The sequence below is a fragment of the Trachurus japonicus genome, chromosome 13 (assembly GCF_045865225.1).
Source record: "Trachurus japonicus isolate A0001 chromosome 13, Traja_1.0".
NCBI classification, from domain to species: Eukaryota; Metazoa; Chordata; class Actinopteri; order Carangiformes; family Carangidae; genus Trachurus; species Trachurus japonicus.
Window position 1 is genome coordinate 29,918,157 of NC_140919.1, and position 24,229 is coordinate 29,942,385.

A 24,229-nucleotide genomic window follows, 5' to 3' on the forward strand; every position below is an offset into this window, starting at 1 on the left:
GGGCCTGGAGGAGAGAGAAAGTGACAAGCAGTGAACACCAGGAGATGTAAACAGCCCATTTCTGCAATCCACTTTTACCTCTGCAACTAAATTCTGAAAACCAAACCCAGCGAAGCATCTCCATCAGTCACATGGAAACCTTTATTTATTTATATTTCCATTGGGCTGCCTATGTTTTATTCATCTAATTTTCACCATGTGGTTATGATTTTTCTTCCCACCCCCCTCACCTCTTCTCTCTCAACTTCATTTTCTCACACGGGAAGGAACTATTGCTTGTTCAGGCGAGCGTGAACAGATGCCAGCGCTGGTTGCCCGTGCTTACAGAAGGATCCATCCTAACGCTTTCTTGCTAAATTGAAGAGAACGCTCCCACTCCATCCAGTTTAACCCGAGTGGTAAAGCCTTGTAGCAAAGCTGACTGCACCCCTGCTCTCCAAAGCAGTTCGGTGCCACAGCTCCGACAAAGGAGGATGAAAGTCAGTGCTGCTGGGGCCAGAAGTGGAATCACCAAAAGGTTCACACACTGGCTGACCCCGGAGCTGATCTGATATCACCACTCACAGACAATGTTGCTAATGTGGCAGGAATTATGCATTGTCTTTCCCTCAGTCCAGCTCCCGTCTCACAGAGATTAGCTCCGTTGTGTGGAAGAGTCAAGGTTAAAAAATATCTAATCAAGTTTACAAGATTATTGGTGTGAGTAAACAAATTAATTCTGCAGTGAATGTGCTGGAGGAAATTTTCCCACATCATGTTAGCTGAGAAGTGCCGAGAATAAAACCACACATCTCCTTTCTCAGGGGTGATAATGACATAATTGTAAGGCCATCCTGACAAAATGGTCGTTCATCACGTCTTATTATGCTCTGGGAAGAAATTTAAGATGGCAGCATCGATTTGTTTCCAGCACAAAGAGTGTGATGTTGGAGGAGGTGATTATCTTAATGAAAGACTGATTTTGTCCTCTTAAGTTGGGGAGGATCTTTGAGTGTAACCGCACTGCTCAGCCCTCTTCCTGTGGCTTTCTCAGCTGCAATATTTTACAGGCGTCCATGTTTGACTGGGATTCCTATCAGACAGTGAAATGCTGCTGAGAATGAATCGTTCCATATAACTTTCAATGTAAGCCTGTTTAATTGTCTTGTGTTTTTTAACCGTGGCCTCTGATGCCTGATGGTAATTAGCTGATTAATCAGATCTGACGACTTGTCAAGTTTCCCTCTGGAGAATTCTGAACTGAATCTGAATGAGAGAGGTATTTGCTAAGAAGAAGCCTATTATATCAAGTTGAATTTTATTTAAATAGCCCAATATCACAAATCACAAATTTGCCTTTAGGGGCTTAGCAATCTGCACAGCATAACAACACCTTCTGTTCTGCAGAAGCTAACCTCTTGTTATAAATCCTTTCCCTTCCTTTCCCTCACCTCCTGCTCCCCTTCTTCACTCAGACTTCCCTTTTTACCTTTTTTTTCTGAGAGCGAGGATTGATTAAAACAGCAGAGTGGTTCATTAGATTCTGACAAGTGACACCATATCTGCAGAACACATGTTCTTAGAGAAAACCCGCCTTAGCCCATGTGGCTTACCATAGTTGATGCCATCTCCACAGCAAACACTATCCCCAAACTAATTGAAACAAGGTGCTCTGCTGGCCTACTATCTGCCAAGGTGACAGTTATGCAGCTCCTGCAAATCTGTCCCTGAAAACCGAGGAGCTTGATTAAAATGTGCCTTCCTTATGTAAGTGCTCCATCAGTGTTGTTTCTCAGTGTGGGAAAATAGCTTTCCTGTGATACAAACACGTTGTCACGGACATTATCTTCCTGACACTGGGGGCAGGGTTGTCTCCTTGGCAGGTGTATATTGCCGTGCCAATCTGAAAATCAACTTAAAAATGAAAACAAAAGGTGCTACTGCCAAATGCATGCATAATGTAGCTAGTGGTGTTTCTGCAAATGTATGTGATAAAACTATGTACAATGGCAAGACGAGGACCTTGATAGCTTGTTTACACTAAGTATCATATCTGCCACAGCACTGATAAGAGTTCACTGAAGACTAAAAGCTATGAAGGCTGAATGATTGACTCTAGAGACACATCGCTCTCCTGGGTGGCTCTAAATCCAAAACTATTCAAATGTGCTCTTTAACAGGACAGAAAAACTAATAAATTCATGTTTTGCAGCACCAGTCCAGAAATTGTCTGCTTCGGTGGCTGTTGAACAAATGCTACTGCAATTAATAGTTTGGTCACCTTCCTTTTCCGCAGACAACTCTTGGCTAGTGTTACTGAGGCCCAGTGCTGCAGCCTTGAACAGCGGCCAGCAGTGGGCTCTCTCACCTGCCATGTCTCAGACGCGCTTGTCCAAGACTGTTGGGAGGCACAAAGATGCTCTTTGAAGTTAATGAAGCATCAGCATACTTCTTTACCTCCACCACCCGGTCATTATGCACAGCCAATGTCAAAGCTGCACAGAGCACTTCAAAGAATTAGCAGGTAATGCCGTGCTCACCCTCAAGTTCACCTTAAACAGTTTATTCATATCACAGGCGATGCAGTGTCTAATATGAGCTGTTCTACATTCACAGAAATCTCTTCCAGACGGAAAGAGTTCTTTTACACGAATCTGTTGGAGCTTAATGGTGTTTCAGCGGCAGTGTCGAAGATTATGCTGACAAGCGCACATTAAGACAGGGTTAGGGTAGCATTTCACAACCTCAGCAAAGAGCACAGTGTATGATCCTATTGTAACATATCCATGTTGCACCTGCATGAGATGCAAGGGCAGGGAGCCTCTGTCCCTGTTCCTACACACCACTGCACCCTGCTCTGCATCCTAACAACACTGACATACCAATGTCTGACAGTCGACCATAGCTGTTTGTTTGCTGTGTTGAAATTTGACTGGGCGCCATGTTTGGAGCTGTGGATCTAAACTGTAGAAGGGAAGACTGGCTCTCCTCCCTTTAACTTGTCACTGTTACTATGGGAACTGGCAACATGCTTTTATGGCTTGTATGGGACCCTTTGGGATTGTTTCCAAAACAGAAATTCAGGACCAACAATACAGAGCCATACGTGCAGCTACTGTAGCAGCCAGCTGACCTGTGATTACAGAGGGAAGAGAACCCCCCAAGTGATAAATGACATTGAATACTCAGGATGAAGCCAGAATTATGTCTCTGAATGAGATGTAGTAAACAGGGCAGAATGACAGGAAGTAAAAACTTAGAGGCGAGAGCTGCTGAAGTAAATATTGAAATAAAAATAAAAATTAAAAAATTAGATTTCAATTTTGTATGCAGACAAATTGAAACTGAATACACTCAAATTATGTACTCACGCACTGTTCACCTCAGTCACTCCATAAAACTATATGGACAAATGATGAGAATAAACAGAAGGACTACCGGGACAATGGCGGTGTGGTTTGTTAATTTAAGCAATCAATGAAAAAGCAGAAATAGAAAATGACTTTAGTGCCTTTGTTTTGCCTTTCCAAAGGGACACAGTACTTTATGCCAAGCAGTACAATCTTTTTGGAACACAATTGCTCAATACAAGCTGGTGCAGGGTGACTTCCTGACGAGAGATTACTTCCTCACTTTCCTGTCTGATAAGTAAAGGCTGTTCATGCCCCTTCTGAGACTTCTATTATCACACTACTAACCCGACTACAGTACATTAGATGCAGGTGCTGACATCACATCCTACGAAGCTGCTTTGTCCTATAATCAACCTTAACAGTAGAAACAGCACGGTGAAAGAGAGGAAACAGAAAAGAAGGTATAATGCAATGATACTGTAAGGCACAGCTGTTCACTTCACAGCAAGCACAGCGTTCCCAGAGACACAACATGAGTCAACATGCAAAGCAATGCAAGTTAGAACACCCCCGCTTCCCAGAAACCGAGCAGCACAGAGAGAGTCAAAGAGGGGAAAAATCTTTCCATTCTGACCAGAGCAAAACTGTGACAGTCTCCCAGTACCACACACACAGCTTGTACCAATAACAGTATGATCCCCACATTTGTAGCCTGTATGGCAGAAGTTGGATCTTGTATATGTTGCAGCAAGAGCTTTGAGAGCAAAATATCGTCTCCTATGGATATGAACCCAGAGGAACCACAGTGCGTGTGTGCCAACAATTATGTGGAAGGCAGGGGGAACTGAATCAGTTTTGTTCAGCGTTTTGTTTTCCCCAGAAGACAGAAGAGGAGACAAAAAAGAACGAGCGCAGAGCTCAACTGCGAAAGAGGCACGGGCTGTTTGGAGAAATGTGAGCGTGATGCGAGCAAACTATGATCAATACAGTTCCCTCACCTCAAACCCCCATTTCCCTTGATGTTATTTTAGGTGCTGATAATAGACCTGCTTTATATCACTCCCACGCATGCGCTTGGGTGCATAACAGGGCAGGCTGGGAGGGAGCGGCTTCTGTGTTCTCACAGTGTGTGTATGTCTATCTGTGTGTGTGAGTGTGTGTAGTTCTCATACACAAGCACAGAGGCTTTTTTCTCTCATCTAACCTTCCACACGGTGCAGCAGGGAGCCGCACAGCCCAGGCAGGTGGGAACCACATCGAAAAACACAGGCGGTCTGCTCCAATCACCAGGTCTGTGCTTGTGCATGGATGTTTGTGTTTATTTGGGCAGATGGGGGTCTGATGGTCCAAGACAACATTTCTTTGCGTGGTACTGTATTGATGCAAGCCATGCCAGACTCACTGAATAGACAGGAGAGCGGAAAAAAGAGACTGCCTCGAACAACCTACCTGTGATGTTGACATCCACAATGCCAGTGCGACTCCCAATGCCGTTGGTGGCATCGCAGACGTACGTGCCGGCTAAGTCGTAGGTCACTGGCCCCTTGAAGAACAGGGTGTTGTTCTTGATCTCCACGTTATTGGGCAGGGAGCCGTTCAAGCTGTGGTGAGAGAGAGAGAGAGAGAGAGAGAGAGAGAGAGGCAATATTACAGAAACCATAAAAAAGCAGAATTACACCAGACCACAGTGAAAAAAAAATCCCACTCCCAGGAGCAGCGAAGCAATTCAGAGCACATGAAAAATACAGTCTCTAGTGCCAAACTAACCTGACTGTGTGTGTGTGGGCGAGATAAATACCAAGAATATTTGACAGCACGATATTTCAGCCATCATCCATCAAGTCCAAACAAAATTATGAGGACAGGGAATCCCAGCAGGTCCAAACAGGTAAGACATAGCTGATGCCTGAGGACACTGAGGGATTTTTTTGGCATGATGTGGAATACAAAACAGACAGTGGTGGTGGTGGGCTTCCTTCCTAAACTACAGCGCAGCTCACATGGCTGAATTCAAAACTCAGGGGAGCTGTCAAGAGAAGCAGCTGATCAAGCGATAAATGCAGAATCCACCAAATGCTGAGCTGTCAATGAGAGCTGGAGCCTGTTTCTCCTGCCCGAGGTGTTTGTCTTCATGGTTCACCGTCTATACCGCTTTCAGACCCGCTTGTGTCCTTTGATCAGGTCAGCACACTATGAGGTCATGGATCACACCACCGACCACTCAATTCTATTGTCTAAACCCCTTTTTATGAAGCCCACAGGCTGAAAAAGAAGTATCAAATTTCGTCGCAACTGGCCCTTTCCTGTTCCCTTCCTGTCGATAAGCCTCATCAGTTGCTGTGAATGGATCCAGCCTAAGTAAAGCTGCAAACATGACAGCGATAATATTAAATAGCTCTCTGGTCTTACTGCTGGGTGGCTGTTTTGGTTTCGTTAAACAGTAAAAGATGCGGCAAAGACTCCTGGTCTCAGAGAAACACGTTCACATCCATTGATGTGTGAGGACATTATAAATGATGTAATGCTCCATTTATTACAGAGAAAGAAAAACAACACAACATTACACAGGCAACCAAATTAGGCGTCATGCTAACAATGGCCACACATCAAGTACTTAAGCTACACTAAACAGGCTCTATAGTCATGTGGGAGAGGCACAGCAGCGGGTTGTTTGTTAATTAATCTTTCATAAAATGTAAAATACCATTATCTGATCCATTTGTGTTTTTAAATTTATTCCACAGGGAGCATTTTCAGGACATTTCGGTATAAAAAAGTATTTTTTTTTCTTTTCCAGGAGCAACAAAGTGCCCATCGTTCAGAACAAAAGTAATAAAAAGAGCTACGGTCGAGTTATTTTTCATCGGCTACCTGTGTGATGGGTTTGCAATGGAGCTGCAAACAATCCTCAATACAGTATGTCACGATTCAATAATCAGTTACCTTGTGAGCCTCTATCAAATGCTGCTCTGCAAAGCCCAATTGATTTGCTGCAGAAATGAAAGGCTGGCAAACTGCGATTCACCACAGATTCGGCCGCAACCAGGGATGTCTGCATTTCTATGAGACATTTTAATGTGCGTGTGTGTGTGTTTACGTGAGTGTGTATGCGTGGAGCCTGAGGGGCATCAAAATGAAAGGCTAACAAACAGATTGAGAGTGATGCAGATTCTTTGATGACTGGTTGGCCTGCATATGTGCATGCATTTATGTGATGTGTGTGTGTAGATGTGGGTGAGTAAAAGACTATACATCAATCTAGGCTCTAGTTTTCACCATAAAAGACCTGATGTTGTGGAGATGGCTTCAAACTTGAATACAGAAAACCACACATGTGCTTCAGGCTCTAAAACCTGGAATTTCACTGTTATTTATATTCTGGTCCCACGATAAGACAACTGATTTGAAGAGATTATATTACATTCATTAAAAGAAGGATGAAGACAGCTCTGTGCACTTCAAACTAACAAGTATATGGCATTAAAGGATGATGTCTTTTAATCAAACATCCATCTGTTTAGTTGGCCTGAAAAGCTTTCTAACATAGATATTTAATGTGGGATTTCATTCCGTTGGAGTAGCCACAGTGTTTTCCTAATATGCATTCAGATTATGCTCACTGCCGCTGAAATTCCACATGGTTAATTAATATTCATGACAAAACGTAACCTGGAGCTAGTATGAAACGAAGGGGGATCCTACCACACACCCACAAACAAATACATGCATGCACTGTGAAAGCACGTAATACTTGCATACTTCCCACTGATTACTCACGTCGAGTGTCTAATTAAACAGGTACAACTATATAGTATGAAAGAATACTGCATTACAGTACTTAACCTTGGGCAAATACTGCACCTCTGTGGGGTTAGCATGCCATGTGATCAGGATATGAATAAAACAATTTCAGTTCATTTTGTGCACACCAAATAACAAACTGCGCTTGAGTCATTATTGAAAAATTAAATATTAAAATGTTTAGCAAATGCGTACAAAATGGTCTAATCTATTTGTACATGAATCGTGCACATCTGTGCAACGCAAACAATACATGCTTCTCACAGTTACTCACAATTTATTAATATGTTGTGCAATGCTCCTAACTCGCTAATTAATGAAGCAAACATGTTTGTTTTGCTTACACAAACCTGCACAAAAGATGTGCAAATGAATGAACCACCACTTTGGAGTCATTTGGACATTAATGAGGTGTAGAGGCCTACACTGAAAAAAATATTTGAATGGTTGATTCCACAATGTTTTTATTTTTATTCTCAAATGAATTCTCTAATTCTTTATCCTAATGGTTTTATCAATACCCTGATCATATGAAGTTCAAACTTAACTGATGCAACTTTGTCCTGCACACTTATGTTAGTTGAAATACATACAGTTTCATCATAGTCTGATAGACTGGATCATTAAGTTTATGTTTACTATCATCTCTTTTGAGGCATTTTATTCTATGACATATATTTCTTCAGTGATATGGGCCCCTAGAGCCCCTTCAAGTGTCAAAAGCTGCTGGTAGATTGAACATGAATAACTCCATCTGTAACAACTCTGAGGTTCCTCCACCTACGCACGATGAAATCCTAAGAGAAACACTGACCTATAGAGACAACATTAGCAATATTTAGTAACTGGTTATGTAAAATTTAAAAAAAATTTAAAAAAAGCATGAACCTTTGTAGCCTCTGTGGTGTCAGGACTGGCTGTCCTGATGCTTTAGAATTGAGGTGGCCTAAATGTATTTTAAAGGGGAATTAATATGTGTGAGTTTTATTCACAGCTATTAGTGACCGAGGAAGTGAACCAATACTTCTCATTGCTGGCATTTAATCAACATGAATAATAGAATCACATTTTCAATAGAGATAAGTAAGCTAGCTAATTAGAGTTTGAGGTAATCACACTGCGAACAGCCATAATAACAATAATACTGTCGCCATTATTTATAGCAGCATCCCATATCTTCCAGCAAGTTAAACTATATGCCAGCGCTGGAAAACAGCCTTTCAGGGAATCGCAGGAAAGGAACATATCAAGTCTGAAACATTAGAACACAGTAATTGAGTTATTGGTGATAATGAACAACTCTTCTGCCCTCCCTTTACCCCACTTACTGCTCCTGCCCCCGTTGAAAGCTACAGCACAGCACAGAGTCAAGATTGGCCTACAAACAAACATCTCAAAAACAAACAATGTAGTTCAAACAGGTTGTGTCCTTTTTTAGTCTGGTCTGCTGTTTGAGTGCAGCCCCCCATTAACCCATTTCGAGAAGCAGCTTTGGTAGGGAGAAAAAAAAAATCAAAGGTGTTTGGAGTGTATATGCCAAGGCTTTCTGCAAACTCCACACAATGAAGAGAAACAAAGAAAGAAAAAGTGAAAAAAATGATGGTACAATTGAGGACATTTTTTTGTTTTCAGCTGCTGCAATAATCCCTACGAATCACAAAAATAGTTCTCTAAGCTCACTAGTCTAAATAATATATATATATATATATATATATTATAAATATGGCAACAATTGTCTCTGGAAATAATGTAGATCTGTATCAAAAACCCATTAATATTTATTGGACGTGCCTACAACTTAAACGCAAGCGTGTGTGTGCGTCTGTAGTTGAGTGTGACGCAATCCTGCCGGCCTGTTCCGGATCGTTCCGTCAGTCCTGTGCTGACCTCCACACTGGAGCCCTGGGGAACCTTCACAACAGATTTGGTATCTCATTTTCAGTGCAGCAATGGCCGTCCCCTCCTATCTGTCAGCACAGTGCCCTCGTCTTTCTAGATCACATCTCCTCACCCTCCTCCTCTTCTCTCCCTATCTCCCTACATCTCCCTTTGCCAGCAATAAAAAAAACAACAACAAAAAAAACAGGCCAAATCTCTGTCTTGTCTTCTTCCGCTGCTGCTGTGTGTATATCTGAGTTTCTGCCCTGGAAGCTAAATCGATACATAAGAAGAAAATAAAAAAGGTAAAAAAAATAAAATAAATAACCTCCACATGCCTCATTAAAATCCTACACTGGCCCACTGAGAAGATACAATGAGGGCACAATGGTCTATTAATCCACATCCACTCAAGTCCACTGACATATTTCTCAGCCCAATCTTCGCTGTGCAATTACAGGACAAATTGCTACGTTTATCTCCTAATTTCAACGTATAATAATGTGATCCAAAACCATGATTTGCTTTATATTCAAAGAGCTGCACTGACTCTTTTTTAAGTACATTTTACATCGGACATGAAAATAAAGTGAAGAGTCTGATCAGCTCAAATTACGGCAAACATCTCTGTGTTCTAGTTCTAGTACTTCCATGTTGTGGTGATATATATTTAAATGACATAATTTCCACATGACCAACTTTCATGCTGTTACTCAAAGCAGATCATTCCCATAGGGCCTTGAAAAAATGTTTGTATCTCTTCTTGTGTATTTGCAGCGATAGTCTCTGAGGCAAAAAACACTGATGTCAGCCCTGCGGTATGCCAACCTAATCCACTGCTCCTACTTCAGCTCCAGGCCCTCCCCTACCCCCCCCCCCCACCCCTCGCCCCTCGCCCCGCTCTGTGTGTCAGGGACAAGCTGCTGCCTTCTGGGCCCTCCAGAGAGCACAACAGCACTAACAATGACGCTCCCGTACCCCCTTTACCTGCATGCTGGTCCTAAGACTTCAAAGCAAAAAGCCCCAGATGCAAACCAAACCACGCTCTGTTTGCATTTATCTCCCTGTATCTGTGACCGTCAGGCAGATAAAGGATGTGTGTAGCTGTTGTAATAGGCCCATTGTGCTCTGCCTCAGGTTCTAGTCTTATCTTCATTACCTGTTTTATAAACAAACAAATAAACTGAGACACATTTCCGGAGAGGATGAAGGAAGTTTCTGTGTTTTTATCTTTGTAGATTACTTTGTTGTATATGTATGCCTTGAAACAAATGTTTCGAAAGAACAGACATCATTAGACTGGGACATTTTTATAAAATAGCCTTCAACAAAAACAATTTTCTTTTTTTTCCTCCCCAGTTAAAACTCTAACGTGAGAGAAACAACACATAGCCATGCTGTCTTGTCTCCGGAGCCTTAAGGGCTTTTTATGGTTTAGTCTGACTCACAGTTTCCACTGGTAGACCGTGACAGGGGGGTTGGCATCAGCCCTGCAGGTCAGCTGAACATTCTGACGGTTCAAGTACCAGTTCCCATCGAAGCCCTCGATCTTCACCTCTGGTTCATCTGCAAGGAAGGCACGTAGATGTCAGCTCATCTCTGCACAACATCAGCCAAAAACCATTGTTTCTATTATTGTACTTCACATCAATAACCTGGCACTAAGCTCATTACTGAACAATGATCCTTTAATGACAAGAGATCAATTCATTAGTCTCACAGTAGTAGTTATGGTGACAGTCAGTGTGTGTCCTAGCAATGAGCTTAAACGTTCAAAAACTGTGACATTTTAAACTGCTGTGCGGCTGCAGTTTTTTTGTTTGTTTGTTTTTTTCTTTAAAAAAAGTAAAATTATTTCCACTCATGAGTTCACAGCTGGCTGGGGTGTTGACCAGCTCAGTTTATTTTAGTACAAGTGCTAAAAACATTGCAGCCGTTTCTTCACACCTTCAACCATTTTAGCTCTCTTGCACAAAATATGATGACTCAAATTATAAGGTAAGTACAAAAGAATATCATGCGCAACTGTGAGACTGGCGTGAAAGGAAATAAAAGCTAAAAAGTTCATTAAAAAGTTCTCTCTATATATAGATACATACATATATATCTAAAGTTTTGTGTTTAAGTAGAAAATATAAATTTTGTATCATGGATTTAAAAAAAAAAAACTTTTTGGTTAGAGTTAGTCTGATGAGCACTTCTTAGCTTGTCTGTGTGTATTTCTTTTCACTTTGTCAAACTTGAATTGCAATGCTATGTTTACAAGAGGAGCTTGCTTACTGTAAACTATGATGATCGGTGTCTGGTTGCAAGAGGACAAACAACTTTTGGGTGCATGATGAGATCACAAAATATCAGATTAAAACAGGCTTGAGTCCATCTGCTCTGAACGCCACAACACCGAAAACCATCATCATCATGGTAAAGAGAATAATATTGGAGTTATAGGAGAAAAAGGTTCTTACACTGCACATTGAGCACCACGCTGTCTGTGATCTTTTCATTTCGGTACGTCACGATACACGTGAGCCTCTGTTTGTGCGTCTCGCGGCTCGGTACCACCACGTAGTTGCTTCGTACTGTCACAGTCCCGTTTTGGTTGCGAGTCTCCTGGAATGTGGCTTCGCCCTTCAACCTGGTGTCCCATTTGATCACGCTCGGGGGCTTGCCATTGGCTGATACGCAAGTGGCAACAGTCATCTTGCGTTTCGAAGCCCTCGCGACAATCGTGGGCGTTGTCAAGGTCATACGCGTCATGGGCCGAGCTGCAAAAGAGGAAGAAATCAAATTAGCAAAATGAAATTAAATCTCATTAAACAAAGATCTTGACAGTTTTTTTTCCTGTTTCAATTTTACTTCAATGTCTAATTTTGTCTACTTCACTCACAATCAGTCTTAGATCTGATGAGAACTGCCTTTTGAAGCAAATTAAACTGTGGGCTGAGATGAAAACTGTTGTAACTCAAATCAGGCAAAGTTTTGCTTCTTCCCCTCCTCAAAGCCAAAGCAGTTGTTGAGGCTCTCACAGATGTAGAAGCCACTAGTCTACCCCCAAATGCACAGTCATCCAATTTGAATCCTTTGTGAGTTGCCAATTAGCAATCTACTTTTAGTACATCAAAAGGCAGGCTTGAGCTTGAGTGAATGCACAACTGAAGGAGATAGGCCATGAAGAGGCCTCTTTGAACGCTGCCAGTCAGTTATCTGCACACAGGTTACTGACGCTCACTGAGCCGCAGAAGCCTAAGAAGACCTGAGAGGCTCACTGACACAAAATGGGGACTCAAAGCTAACTAGAAGCTCTGGCAACAGGGACTACTTAAGCCAAGAGCCTTTTCTTTACTGGGACTTTAATGGAAAACACACCAACACTTAATTTCAAATTAGATCTCTAATCAAAGTCAGCGCATGCACAGGCTTTTCAAAGCTGCCTCTTTCCAAGATAAACTACATGTCAGCCCCCACTTTTTTTCACCTCCACATGATGAGATTATTCAAGCCAAATTACACACTCTGAAGTGGCCTTATTGATTTCCGTCTCACCTGCCATTTTTATTGACTTGCTCTCTGCGGTGGTTTCCTATTTTATGAAAGCCATATGGGCTGACTTGGTATTGGTGTTAAACGACACGTCACTCCAATCATCACATCATGAATCCGTCAAGGTGATTTCCATCTCAATGGTGAGCATGTATGCTCGGGGAGAGCCATGTAGACTCAATCAAAATATGGAGGGCAATAGAAAACAGAGACAGACCCTCTGGTTTAAGGTGTTCTGAAGGAATTCAGTGTACTTAACAACAAAGCCTATGGCAATATAACACTGAAGTGTTTTCCTTCAGCCTTTCACTATAAATAAAGATGTCTGTTTGACCTGGTTATCTGATTCTGAAAAATGTCCTTTTTCTGCCTCAAGTCAAAGAGAAAAAAAAAATTTGAATGACAACTTCAACATCTTCTGACTACCCATGAGGCAAGTAGTAGCGTGTCTGAGAAATTGCTCCTTAAGTCATTTCAGGATGTGCTCCTGATATATATTTTTTTCTGTTATCTTGGCTTAAAACATAATTACACATTCATAATTCACTGCTACAATTACACAATCTTATCTGTACAATCCATCTTCCATCTAAAACATGCAGAAACTTAACTTAAAACAACCAATTACTGATGGAGGCGTATAACCCTGGGAACCAAAGTCATCAGATTGTGCTACTAAGGATGTTTTGTTTTTTTCTGATTTCACAGAGTGATCTTACCTCCTCCTTCCATCTCTGTCCTTAAAAAAACATGTATCTCTGAATGTGGCAGTTCTTAATTTTTCAGACAAACTGAGGGATTACAGTTTTCTCTCTGTGGCCTGAGAAAATTCTCCTTTCTCTTCGGCCAAAAGCACAGTATATAAAATCCCAGTGATTTATGGGGGAAATGCGTCATCAGAAACTGGTTTTCTAAGCCCATGGAAATTTGGCTATTAGGGGAAACAAATCTTTGGCAATACACACTTAATCAATGAAAGATGCTTAAAATGCTGGTGCAACTTGTAAAGGGTCAAGCTTTTAAAGGTTCTAACTCAAAAAAAGCAAAGAATGTTGTTTGGGTCAAACACACATTGAAAACCTATAGTGTGCTCAATATCTGCCTTCTTGGGGATAATTCAGGCCTAGATAAAGAAAACAAACAAACAGAATGACAACAAAGACTTTAAATTAAACTGATACAACTGAACTGATAGGATGACTTACTGAAGATATTGCCACTTTGATCCTAAATATTTACAGCTGATATATAGATTCAATTTGAAATAAAGTGATTGATAATCTTTCTTATCTATCATTTCATTACATCTCTGAAGTTTTTTTTTTTACCGAAAACAGTGAGGTTGACCATGTTCTCCCGGTTGCCCGCAGGGAATGTGGTATACTCGCAGATGTAGGCGGCTTCATCAGATAGCTGCAGGTTAGAGAACACAATGGTGGTGTCCTCCAGAGAGGGTGTACGGTGACGAACGGCGGCTTGCTTGAAGCTGACCCGCTCCTTGAAGGGCTGCAGGACGGACACGCCGAGGGCCGGGTTGGCTATGGCCACATTCTGCTTGGTGCCGTTGAGAAGCTTCTGCCAGGTGACTTGAGAGATCTTGACTGGCGGGTTACTGTTGCTGAAAATGCAGAGCAGCTCCACTTGTGAACCCACGAAGCCAGACTTACTGGAGTCCATCTTTACCATCTGTCCGTCGCCAGCTAGAGGAACACAGAGAGGAAAGAACAAAATTTAATTACGATTAACAGGTGTCCAAGGCCAAGCAGAGCACTTCATTCAATAGCAAGCGCATGCACTGAAAGTCAAGGAGTCAATTCAGCCTCCTAGGTAGTACATGCACGCATGACACTCAGGCAGATCCATGGACTCAGTCACGCACCCCCCATATGCTGGAGAAGCGCAGAAGTCTGCTCCCTATACATCAGCATAAAAAGTGGCTACACGGTGGTGGTTGTGTGCGAAAGCTGGGGGAGCTGTTATTAACATAATGGGCACATCTATACAACCCTGTCTTTGTCCACGAGGGTGCTGTTTCTGATGAGATGGGAGGGCTGAGCGAGAACCAATGCATCACTAATGAATGAGTACAAGGGCAATGAGTTGGAGCCGAGTCATCGTTTGCTGTGCTCACCCTCCACCTACCCAGCAACACACTGGCTAGGCCCATTGTAATTTTAATTACTTTTTACTCACAAATACTTCAATGACTGCCTGGAGCTCCTATTAAAAGAAACAATGTGGAGTCCTGTGTAGGCACTCAAAACAATGAGAACACACACATTAGCTATAGAAAAAAAAACAAGTAATTATGCTCCTTTCTATACGATATAAGCATGTGAGGAGTTTGATAGTGCGGGAAAAAAAGTCAATTAACAAAGACGGACCCTCTGTAAACTCGCCTGTGGTTAAGTCTTTCATGCTTATGTTGACCTGAAGTGAAGTGTCAGCTCCCTCCTCTCTCAGGCTCATCTGCTTTACTCAATGCATTATGGCCACTGATTAGCAGTTAACATCCCTGACATAGATACTAATTAGACTACCTGCTTTTATCTGGACGTGAAACAATTAGCTGGTTTACATGTACATACAAGTTAACTGCTGACAATTCTGATGATGGTTTAATGACTCAAATAATGTATTAAGCAAATCTTCACTGGTTTCAGCTCCTCACATGAGAGTATTTCTTTGTTTTTCAATGATTGTAAGCTGGATATCTCAGGAAGTTTTAGTTTTGGTCCGCTGGACAGATAAAGCAAACATGTTAAAGTTGTAGCCCTGTTGATAAAATAATTGCTACAGCTCTGCTTTTATCCATGGCACCCTTTGTTCCAGAGTGCAGAGAAACATCTACAATATTCATTTACACTTGATCTGGGGTTTGTGAATGCAGCCTGAACAGATGTGCCATTAAATTACAGCAGGGCACCTGCATCCTGTTGTCTTTGACACATCTTTGTTATCTCAGGCTCTGATTTATGTTCCTTTCCAGGTGAAGGCTGATGATGTCCCATTTCCTCGTCGGACAACCCCTGGCTGCGCTCATATTTACAACCAGCCGCAGCTATAATTATCTTCTACAGATAGGTGAAGACCCACAGGAAGAGAGAATGAAATTCCTCCGTTAATCACACTGGGCTCATAAAGCCACCAGTGAATCAAGTCATAAACAGAGAGGAAATATGTTGTGGTCTCAAGTGGAGGACTGGGACCTGTGCACATGCACCACAAACAGAGTGGCTTTTTAACACTGAGTAACAGCATCACAATGATGAATAATCCCTGCGTTAGGAGATAAAGTTTCCACAGGGGGTTTTAAAATGTGTAAGAGGACATGAGAGAGATCCATTTATGTATACTCCCACTGAATACAATATCTCATGTGGTCTATCTTCAACAATACAGGAATCTGAAGCAGAGAGAAGGTGGAGCTCCATGCATGCAGGCTGTCAAACTGTCTAAGCAGCTACAGCAGCAGCAGCAGCAGGAGCAGAGACTTATAAAGATTTTTCTTATAAACTGTAGGTAGTCAGCCAAAGGACACCGGGGCACTATACATGCATGAAAAGAGGAAATAGTTGGCACAGGCTGTGGCTAGAAGACCATTAAGATGAACAATTTATTTCTTTCCATCTTTCACAGTGGGTGCACAACTCTCAGGTTGAATGGCTGATGCTGGAAAGCAGTGCATTACGAGAGAAAGACAATTTCTCTCCGTTGTTCTATGCCTTCACTCAAGTATACCCTTCCACTGTGTACATGAAATCATATGAAAAAACAAAGTGACAACCTTTTGCCGTTGCTGAGTACACATCATCTTTCATTTCCTTCTGACCACATCAGCAAGAAACTCTCTTCTATAGAGATTTAAACTTGTAGGGTTTGACGATGACAGATTGATTTACTAATACAGTTTGACAGGGAGGACTGGCAACCTTGTCATCCGTACCCTGAGAAACACCTGTGTCCTTGTGCACCGCAGGGCAATGCTTTACTCCATTTTATCACAGCTTAAATTACCACTTGTGGCAGCTATAGCATGATATTTTTTGAACCAGCAAACACAATTTACTGTGTGACAACACTAGTTAAAGTTTAATCTTAAGTTGGAGCGAAGCAGAGGGGCTGTGTATTCAGGGGGGCTGTAAAAACTCATAAATATGTACCTGGCCAGACCTCACCCACTCCAATTCTTAAACAATAGTGGCAGGGGCTGGCTTTATGGGAAGCTGCAGCCCCTCCCTCTGTTGCTCTGCCCTTCCCTCCTTTGATTCTGATGCTCTCCGCTCCGATTGAACCAAATAAACAGGAGCGCACGCAAATGGAATCCAGAGGAATAGGCATAATTATGCAGCCACAGAGCCCAAATCCCCTCTGTGAAGGACCAGGGGCACCCACAGGGACCCCTTTCACTCAAGGACTAGAGGAGTCCTTGGCTGAGCACACAGTAAAGCTTTAATTATAGACTACACCACAGAGCAGCAAAGCCATTGAAGAACAGAGCCACATACATGCAAGTTGCATTTAGAAGGTAGATTTTGTGAGGGTTATGAAAGGCGGTGGTACAGGGAGAGAGGAGGGGGAAGAAAGATAGGCAAAGTAGAGCAGATAGAGAGCTGGCAAGAGGCAGACAAAGAGGAGGGTGGAGCTTTAGGGAGATTTGTAGGTGTGCTGCAGGTTTAAGGGTGGCCAATGTTGTCGCTTGTGCTTGTGCTGCTGCTGCTGCTGCTTTGTTCTGACACTGACAAGAGGGTGACCGGGGGGACAGTCATGCTCGAGTACACCTGAGGCCAGACACTGGCTTGAGAGTTGCCGGTGGAGAAGGCAACCCTGTTTCTGGAAGGAAAAGCAATGGGACCAACAAACAAAGCAGAAAGTATGCCCAAGCTGGCAGAGTATAAAAAAGGAAGAGTGGTCTGATTCACACCAGGTGAGCTGACTTGGATGAAGGGGGACATAAGGGGTACTATTAAAACAGCTGCTGCACCGTCTGGCCCTGCACTGATAGCAAGAGACTCCCACGGCCTGTTCACAGAACTATAATAACAATAATAATAACTGCCTGTCAGGCAACAAGAAATAGCGTGTGTTTTATGATGTTTGCGTATGGCACACTGGACAAGGCATGGGGCAAATAATAGCCCTCAGTCAAATGGTATTCTCATGTGTTGATGTTATCCAGATATCCAATTTTTTTCAAAAGCTGACAGGGTGAAAATGTTAAAATCAACCAGAAAATATTGCTACCTAAACTGAAAAACGAATGCATGCATGATTCCTCCATGACAAATCAAAAATGACTGAATGAGAAACTTGACATTTTATATTTGCTTTTTGTCTCTGCTGCAGCAGAGCGAGAGAAAAAAAATCTAATTAAAGTTTTGACATCAAATACACAGCATTAATCCATCTCTTTGTTTCCAGATATTCCTCTGTACAATGTAAAACAGACCTCTGTCTTCATATTAAACAAAAACACCACCATCAAAGCCCAAATTGAAATTCAGGGCTCCAACCCCTAAAGCCAAGGAAGCTTCTATCCCATAAAACTACTGCTATTTGGCAGCTCATCCCATAGTGGATATGTAACACTATTGTCTTTTTTTCCAGCTACACTGGCCAACAACCAACAATATTTCACAAGACAATTATTGGCTTGTTTACCATCACTTGGGCTATTCTCTTCCAAGAAATATCCATTTGAGCCTGAGTCAAATAAAGTTCAGCATTATTCACCTCTTGCTGCAGCAATGTGAGCAAGGCAAAGATTAAATAGGACTGAATGCATATTTTACAAGAGGCGCTCATTAATGTCTTCTATTTAAAGCGGCACCAGGCTACTTGGCACACTGTCAGTCCCAAATGGCAGCTTCGACATCGCTGTTTGAAGTCTGAAGACTTCAAAACCCAGAAAATGTGTAAAGTGATGTCATTAAACTGCACTCTTCTTAGACCTAAATGTCGCCTTCTCGGTAGCTTTTCAGGGTGGAGATGGAGAAGGGCTTCAATTTCCACTGGACCAAAGCGGCCACTTGTCACTTCTGGTAAGAGAAGATTTCATGATTCTGTCCAATCCCAACGCAAAAAAAAAAAAAACTCAATTAAGGGAAATAGGTCAAATCTGAAATTCAGTTTTGTACAGAGAGAGAGTCTTGTTGCATCCACTTTGTGACTCTGGCAGCTGAAAGAGGAGTATCTTGGTATAAACTTCTTGCCAAATGCAGCTTTGAAGCTTATCACACGAAGACACATCTCCTAGTGTTTGATATGGTTACTCCATTGTTACTTAAGTGGGATGCTGATAGATAAAACATGGCTTCAACCACTAGGGATAATGACTGTTTAATGTAGTCCCAGTTCCCACGGCAATGGCACAGGCCTCTGAGCTCCTTTATTCATGACCACACATGGGGTGTTTAGGGGGAGTCCAAATCTTCTGTTTCACACAAACACACAGACAAAACCCACCCATTAGTTACCCATTGATTTTTTTCTGCTGCTTTTGTCATTCAATATTTTGGAGCTCAACCAGTGGCATTCTGCTAACAGTACATTACAAAGACACACAAGGGCTTCCCAAGATGCTTTATAAAATGTGTATGTAATACTACAACATTTACTACAACTGGGAGCGGTTTCAGTGTTTTGCAGGCTTTAACATATCCAGATAGGGCACTTCATGAAGCAGGAACAGCCATATTTTATGTATAATGTTATAATGTTGCTACTGTACAGGTTGACCATGGCCTGCTTTTTGAGATGGAGCAATGGATGTTGGAGAATTTGTTTTAATCTACACCCAGACACTATTTGGTAGTGTTTCAACTGGGTCTCTTGGGTAAACAATGGTGTACCTGCAAAAGTGGCACTCTTTACCCTCTTTACCCTATATCATCTCCCCCAAGCAAACATTCAACTGCGGAGGCAAGCGAAACCTCACTGGAACAGATGGTTAGTAGACCTGTTACTAATTTTCCACTATCTGGTTCAAATTTGAAATGCTCTTTTGTACAACAAACTCGTTCATTGAGGACAATATAACATCTGCTGCGCTGTTAATGTTAATGATTATCGGGAATATTTATTATGTTAGGCATCTTCCCAATCTGGAGTCGCTCCACGGAAAGTGCTGTGCATGTCACTGTAACTATTCCCAATGGCTGTTTGTCGGGAGATGGGGATCGGGGTATAATGTAATGACCGAATACCACAGCACAATAATCGTGTGTTTTCCACCGGGGTTCTAAAATTACAACTTTCAGGTTGGCAGTGCGTAGCATCGTCCAGTCAACCGTACACACTAACTCTCACCTAAGGTAGCTGCATCCATCGTTTATGAGGCAACACGCGGTTCAGAACACAAGCCCACAGACGCACAGACACACAGACACACAGACACACACACACACACACACACACACACACACACACACACACACACACACACACACACACACACACACACACACACACACGCCCCTCGAGCAGCTTTAAGGCATTTCAAATGTCAAGGGGATGCATCAGTTCGCCTGTAACAGAGCTTCTCATCTTAGTTCAGCTGGATAATGATTCATCCTTGAATGAAACAGCGGAAAACACTGCAACTCCATTTTGTTATCAGACAGTTTCAAAGAACCCAACATAGATGAAACAGGAGTGTGTGTTATGGCCCTTTCGGGTAGCTCTCCGAGTTCAATATATACGGTGGGTAACAGTGCCTGTGGGTTTCCTGTAATTAATGCTTTTTATTCTGTTCTAATAGGAAATATGCTGGGAGTAATCTGGGATTTTAGTTGTCTTTGACCGCAGCAATGACAAATAAAGCTGGGCCAAAAATAAGGCTTTTGCCCCGGAGAGGGAGGGATAGAGAGACCGAAAGAGAGGGGGGGGGGGAGAGAGAGAGAGTATAACACGTATCAAGTGTAAACACAGTATCAGAAAGCTCTGACCCTCCTCCCTCCCCCTGCAGCTTAACTAAACAAGGCCACCACGGTTTCGGTTCTCCAACACAAAGTAAACAGCGCTGACGTTACCTGACCAAATGGCGGGATGACATCACCCACTGATACCAGATAGCAAGCAACTGTCAGTAAACAAAAGGCCAGGTCCAAGTGAAAGCGAGGGAGCGTGTCCCCCTGGTAAATCAATGACTGTAAGCGTTACAGTTGCGCTTGTTTGACTGAAACTCGAGGAGGAGGGGGGGGGGGGCAAAACACAGGGAACAGATCCAGCTATCACAAGTATCTAAAAGAGTGGTCTCCAAAATATGCTGGGGTGTAAGAGCAGTAACAGCTGTAAAATAGTACATCTTATGAGGCAAATCTCAATCCCAGACACCAGGGAGCACTTACACAGACCAGACAATTAACAAAGCATCTCATCCACTTCGTGGGCTCAGCACACACAATATGTGCTGGTTATTTTTCAATAATGCATAAGTTTCCCTGGGCTTTCAAACGCAGGCAGCTGTTCGAAAGAGCTTAATAGGAAAGAGATGATCAATAAATAAAAAGGGGGCCACAGGTGGGCATGTGGTAAAGTGATGCATTATGTTCTGGTCTCCTTGCGGGCGCAGGTGTGGACTCTGTGCTCTCAGGCGTTAAGGGGTGGGGGTTACATAAATGTGATGTAGGGGATTTTGGGGGAGTTACAGGGGAGAGTAAGCAGTGAGAGTGACACGCAGTGGGTCAGACATGGTGAGCAGATTACAGCACTCAGGATATTAAAGTGGAGGAGAGACGATGCTGCAGGCAACACACCTCCCATGGAAATCTCAGTATTAGCACAGGGTGACACAGAGGCTATGTCCACATTTTTTGGAGTCAACATGTTGGTATGAAAACACAACCACCGCAGGAGCATGCTGCTCCTCACACCTTTAGGAGGCAATACCCGTGGCAAGGGTCAGAGCAGCTCTGACTGAAATTCTTCTTCAGGGTACGGCACAAGGGAAATTAATTTGGCGCAACATTAATTTGACGGGAACACAACAACCCTTCTTGGTGAAACAGGATTTTTACCACTGGTTACGACAGCTGCTTGTTTCGCTTGCATGAGTCCGTATGAATGTTGTTTTTCAGAGTAAGAGCCACCAACATCATCTCCAAATATGCATTAGACAATGAAGCACACAGGATTATCTATAAGAATAGTCTTGGAGTGGGACGTATAGAACGGGGGTGGCCTAGTCTGAGCCAGCAACAGAGTAGTACCCTATACCTCTGCTAAGCACCCAATAAATACAGCATGAAACGCATATAAAGTCCTGCCAAAAAGTGCTGAGAAAGAGTCTGGCCCTGGACAACCATGCATGACAAATCCTTCTCTCACACCATCTGTTCCATTGTCCACAAGTAAAGATAAGTCTTGCATAGAGTACAAACACTGAATACTTCCATGTGATTATGCTCAGCACTTGTATCGGATACATTATAAAACATTGAGATTTCAAAAATCAACTAAAGCAACCGGCTGAAACAGGATGATCAATTATTGGCTTAGGATAAGCACACGGGAGGATGTGTGATGTCAAGCCCCTCTGCATTGTCAGTAAAAACAACGTCATATGGGTGTAAATCCAGACAGCCCTAGCAAGGTGACCTTTAGAAATACTCAGTCAGAGTAGAGGATATTGTTTTTGGCGTCTGACCTGTGTTGACCTTTATTGGTGGAGTTTTTTCTGTCTTTTTTTTTCGTCAAAGACCAGCTGATATCTCGAAGGCTTGCAGGCGTGTGGAGGCCTTTGGGGGGTAAATGGGTCCAGTATGAGCATGGAGAGAAGCACTGTTGCATGACCAGTGGCTTATTAAACCAAGAAACGAGAACGCACAATCAATATTTGATTAGAGTCACTTGTGATTTTTTCAAACATTTCCACTGTGTGTTATCGGATCGGCCTCCACAGATTTCTTGAAAGAAATTAGTGTTGTGCATATCATGCATTTTTAAAGATGTGTGGAAAAAATAGAAGAACTAGCTGTCATCAAAGTGCATCTCTAATTGTGGTTGGGACACAAACAGGACAGCAGGGGCAACGTGCACACAGCTCTGCTTGTTGGTGTGCTGCACCAAGCTATTTTTCTCCAGCATTTCTGGCACAGGCCATTTATACAGCAGCTTCATTAACATATAGGAGAGGGAATTCACACTCCAACTGGAGTGGGCAGTGGGCTGAAGCCCCAGTCTGCTATCAATTAACAAGCACACTTAGTATGTGTCTGAGTCACGATTACCATGGGACTCTTACAAACGTTGTTGTCTCAAAATAAGTATTGTCACAATAGCAAATCTTTAGATGATTACCAGCCCTCATATCACTTTGATGGTGTAAACCAACAACATCACATGCAAACTGAGAGCAATAAAATCTACTCAACAGTAGCATCAACCTAATACTATAACGAACCAGTCATCTCTCTGCACGTGTACTAGGAATTAAGTACAAATAAACACGATTATGAATTTTGCCCTGCAGTCACATCATTTAGGCATGGATTAATCTCCTGTTTTCACCACTGAAGGAATGAATGTGTGTGTACAGTTATTTACTGTAAGCTGATAAAGTTAGACATGCTACTAACTTGATCCCTGAACATGTTATCTTATCTTGTTATTTAAACAATTTTGCACATCGGTAATGCATGTTCATTTTTAACATGCAGTTTAACCGAGACACTCAAGGTTACAGGGTATTTCTCCAAGATGGTTTTGCTCCAAATCCTTCTGAAAGGAGGGGGTACAAAAAGACAAGATTGATGCTAAGATGTGGCAAAGATGGCTACATGGGAGCACTGAGCATTTGAGCATAAATGCTGGATTCTGACCTTTGCCAAATTCCCCTTTTTCATGTGTGTTTTGATCATAAACCTCTATGAAATGCAGCGGTTCTAGGCAGAACTCCGAGACCAGGGCTGAACCATTTCCTAAACCACGACCACAGCCTATCTTTCCAAGGCGAGCACGGCTCCATGTTCCACATACATATAACCGTTGGAATGCTCACCACATCTCAGGACCATGTTAGTATTCTGCTGCATGTGCTTTCCAGCTGTGTGCGAGCATTGTCTTTCCCACCAGTCTCCGTGCTCCATCATATACAGTATTTTCTCACAGCTCAGTATATTTCCATACAGTGTCTTTCTGTACATGAAGCCAATGAGGGATATTATGAAGTATATTTGATTTGGCTCAGATGTCACACTGACACCACATCCATTTCTTTTAAATGACTGTTGTACGTCTACTTGACGGTAAGAAAAGAACAAACAATGTTGGTCAATTGAGTAAAAATAAAATAAAATTAAAGACGTAATGATAATATCAGGGGAAGCAATTTTCTAGACAGTTATCATAAGATTTATGTGTCTTATTGTGGCATTATGTGATGGAGGAGAGCTTTAAAAGAACATGAAATAACAGCACTTCAGTGTCTGCACAGTTTGCGCTAGGCTTTCAACAGAGGAGCAACTGGCATGGAGACACAAGTAGGGGACCACAAAGCCACAGAAAGGGGAAAGGAACTGCCTGAAAGCTGAGTCGGGTGGTATGACTTACTCCACTGGGGAGTAAGTCTCCGCTGGTTGTTAGATGTCTAACAATGTGTATTGACACAAAGACCCAGCACACAAAACCATTTGGTGAATTCTCAAAGAAGTACAGGACAGGCACTCCTGAAATGTGAC

General features: G+C 42.4%; 1 protein-coding gene across 6 annotated transcripts in view; it reads right to left on the minus strand.

The window, feature by feature from the left end:
• The window catches only part of nectin1b (nectin cell adhesion molecule 1b), a 161,142-nt gene that overhangs the window by 89,474 nt on the left and 47,439 nt on the right, over positions 1–24,229 (minus strand). For all 6 annotated transcript variants that reach the window (XM_085795877.1, XM_085795882.1, XM_085795876.1 and 3 more), the window contains exons 2-5: positions 13,880–14,251; positions 11,477–11,776; positions 10,460–10,577; positions 4,782–4,933 (exon numbers count right to left, since the gene is read on the minus strand). In XM_085795877.1, the coding sequence (XP_085652003.1) occupies positions 4,782–4,933; positions 10,460–10,577; positions 11,477–11,776; positions 13,880–14,251 (942 nt within the window). The remainder of the gene's footprint in view (positions 1–4,781; positions 4,934–10,459; positions 10,578–11,476; positions 11,777–13,879; positions 14,252–24,229) is intronic.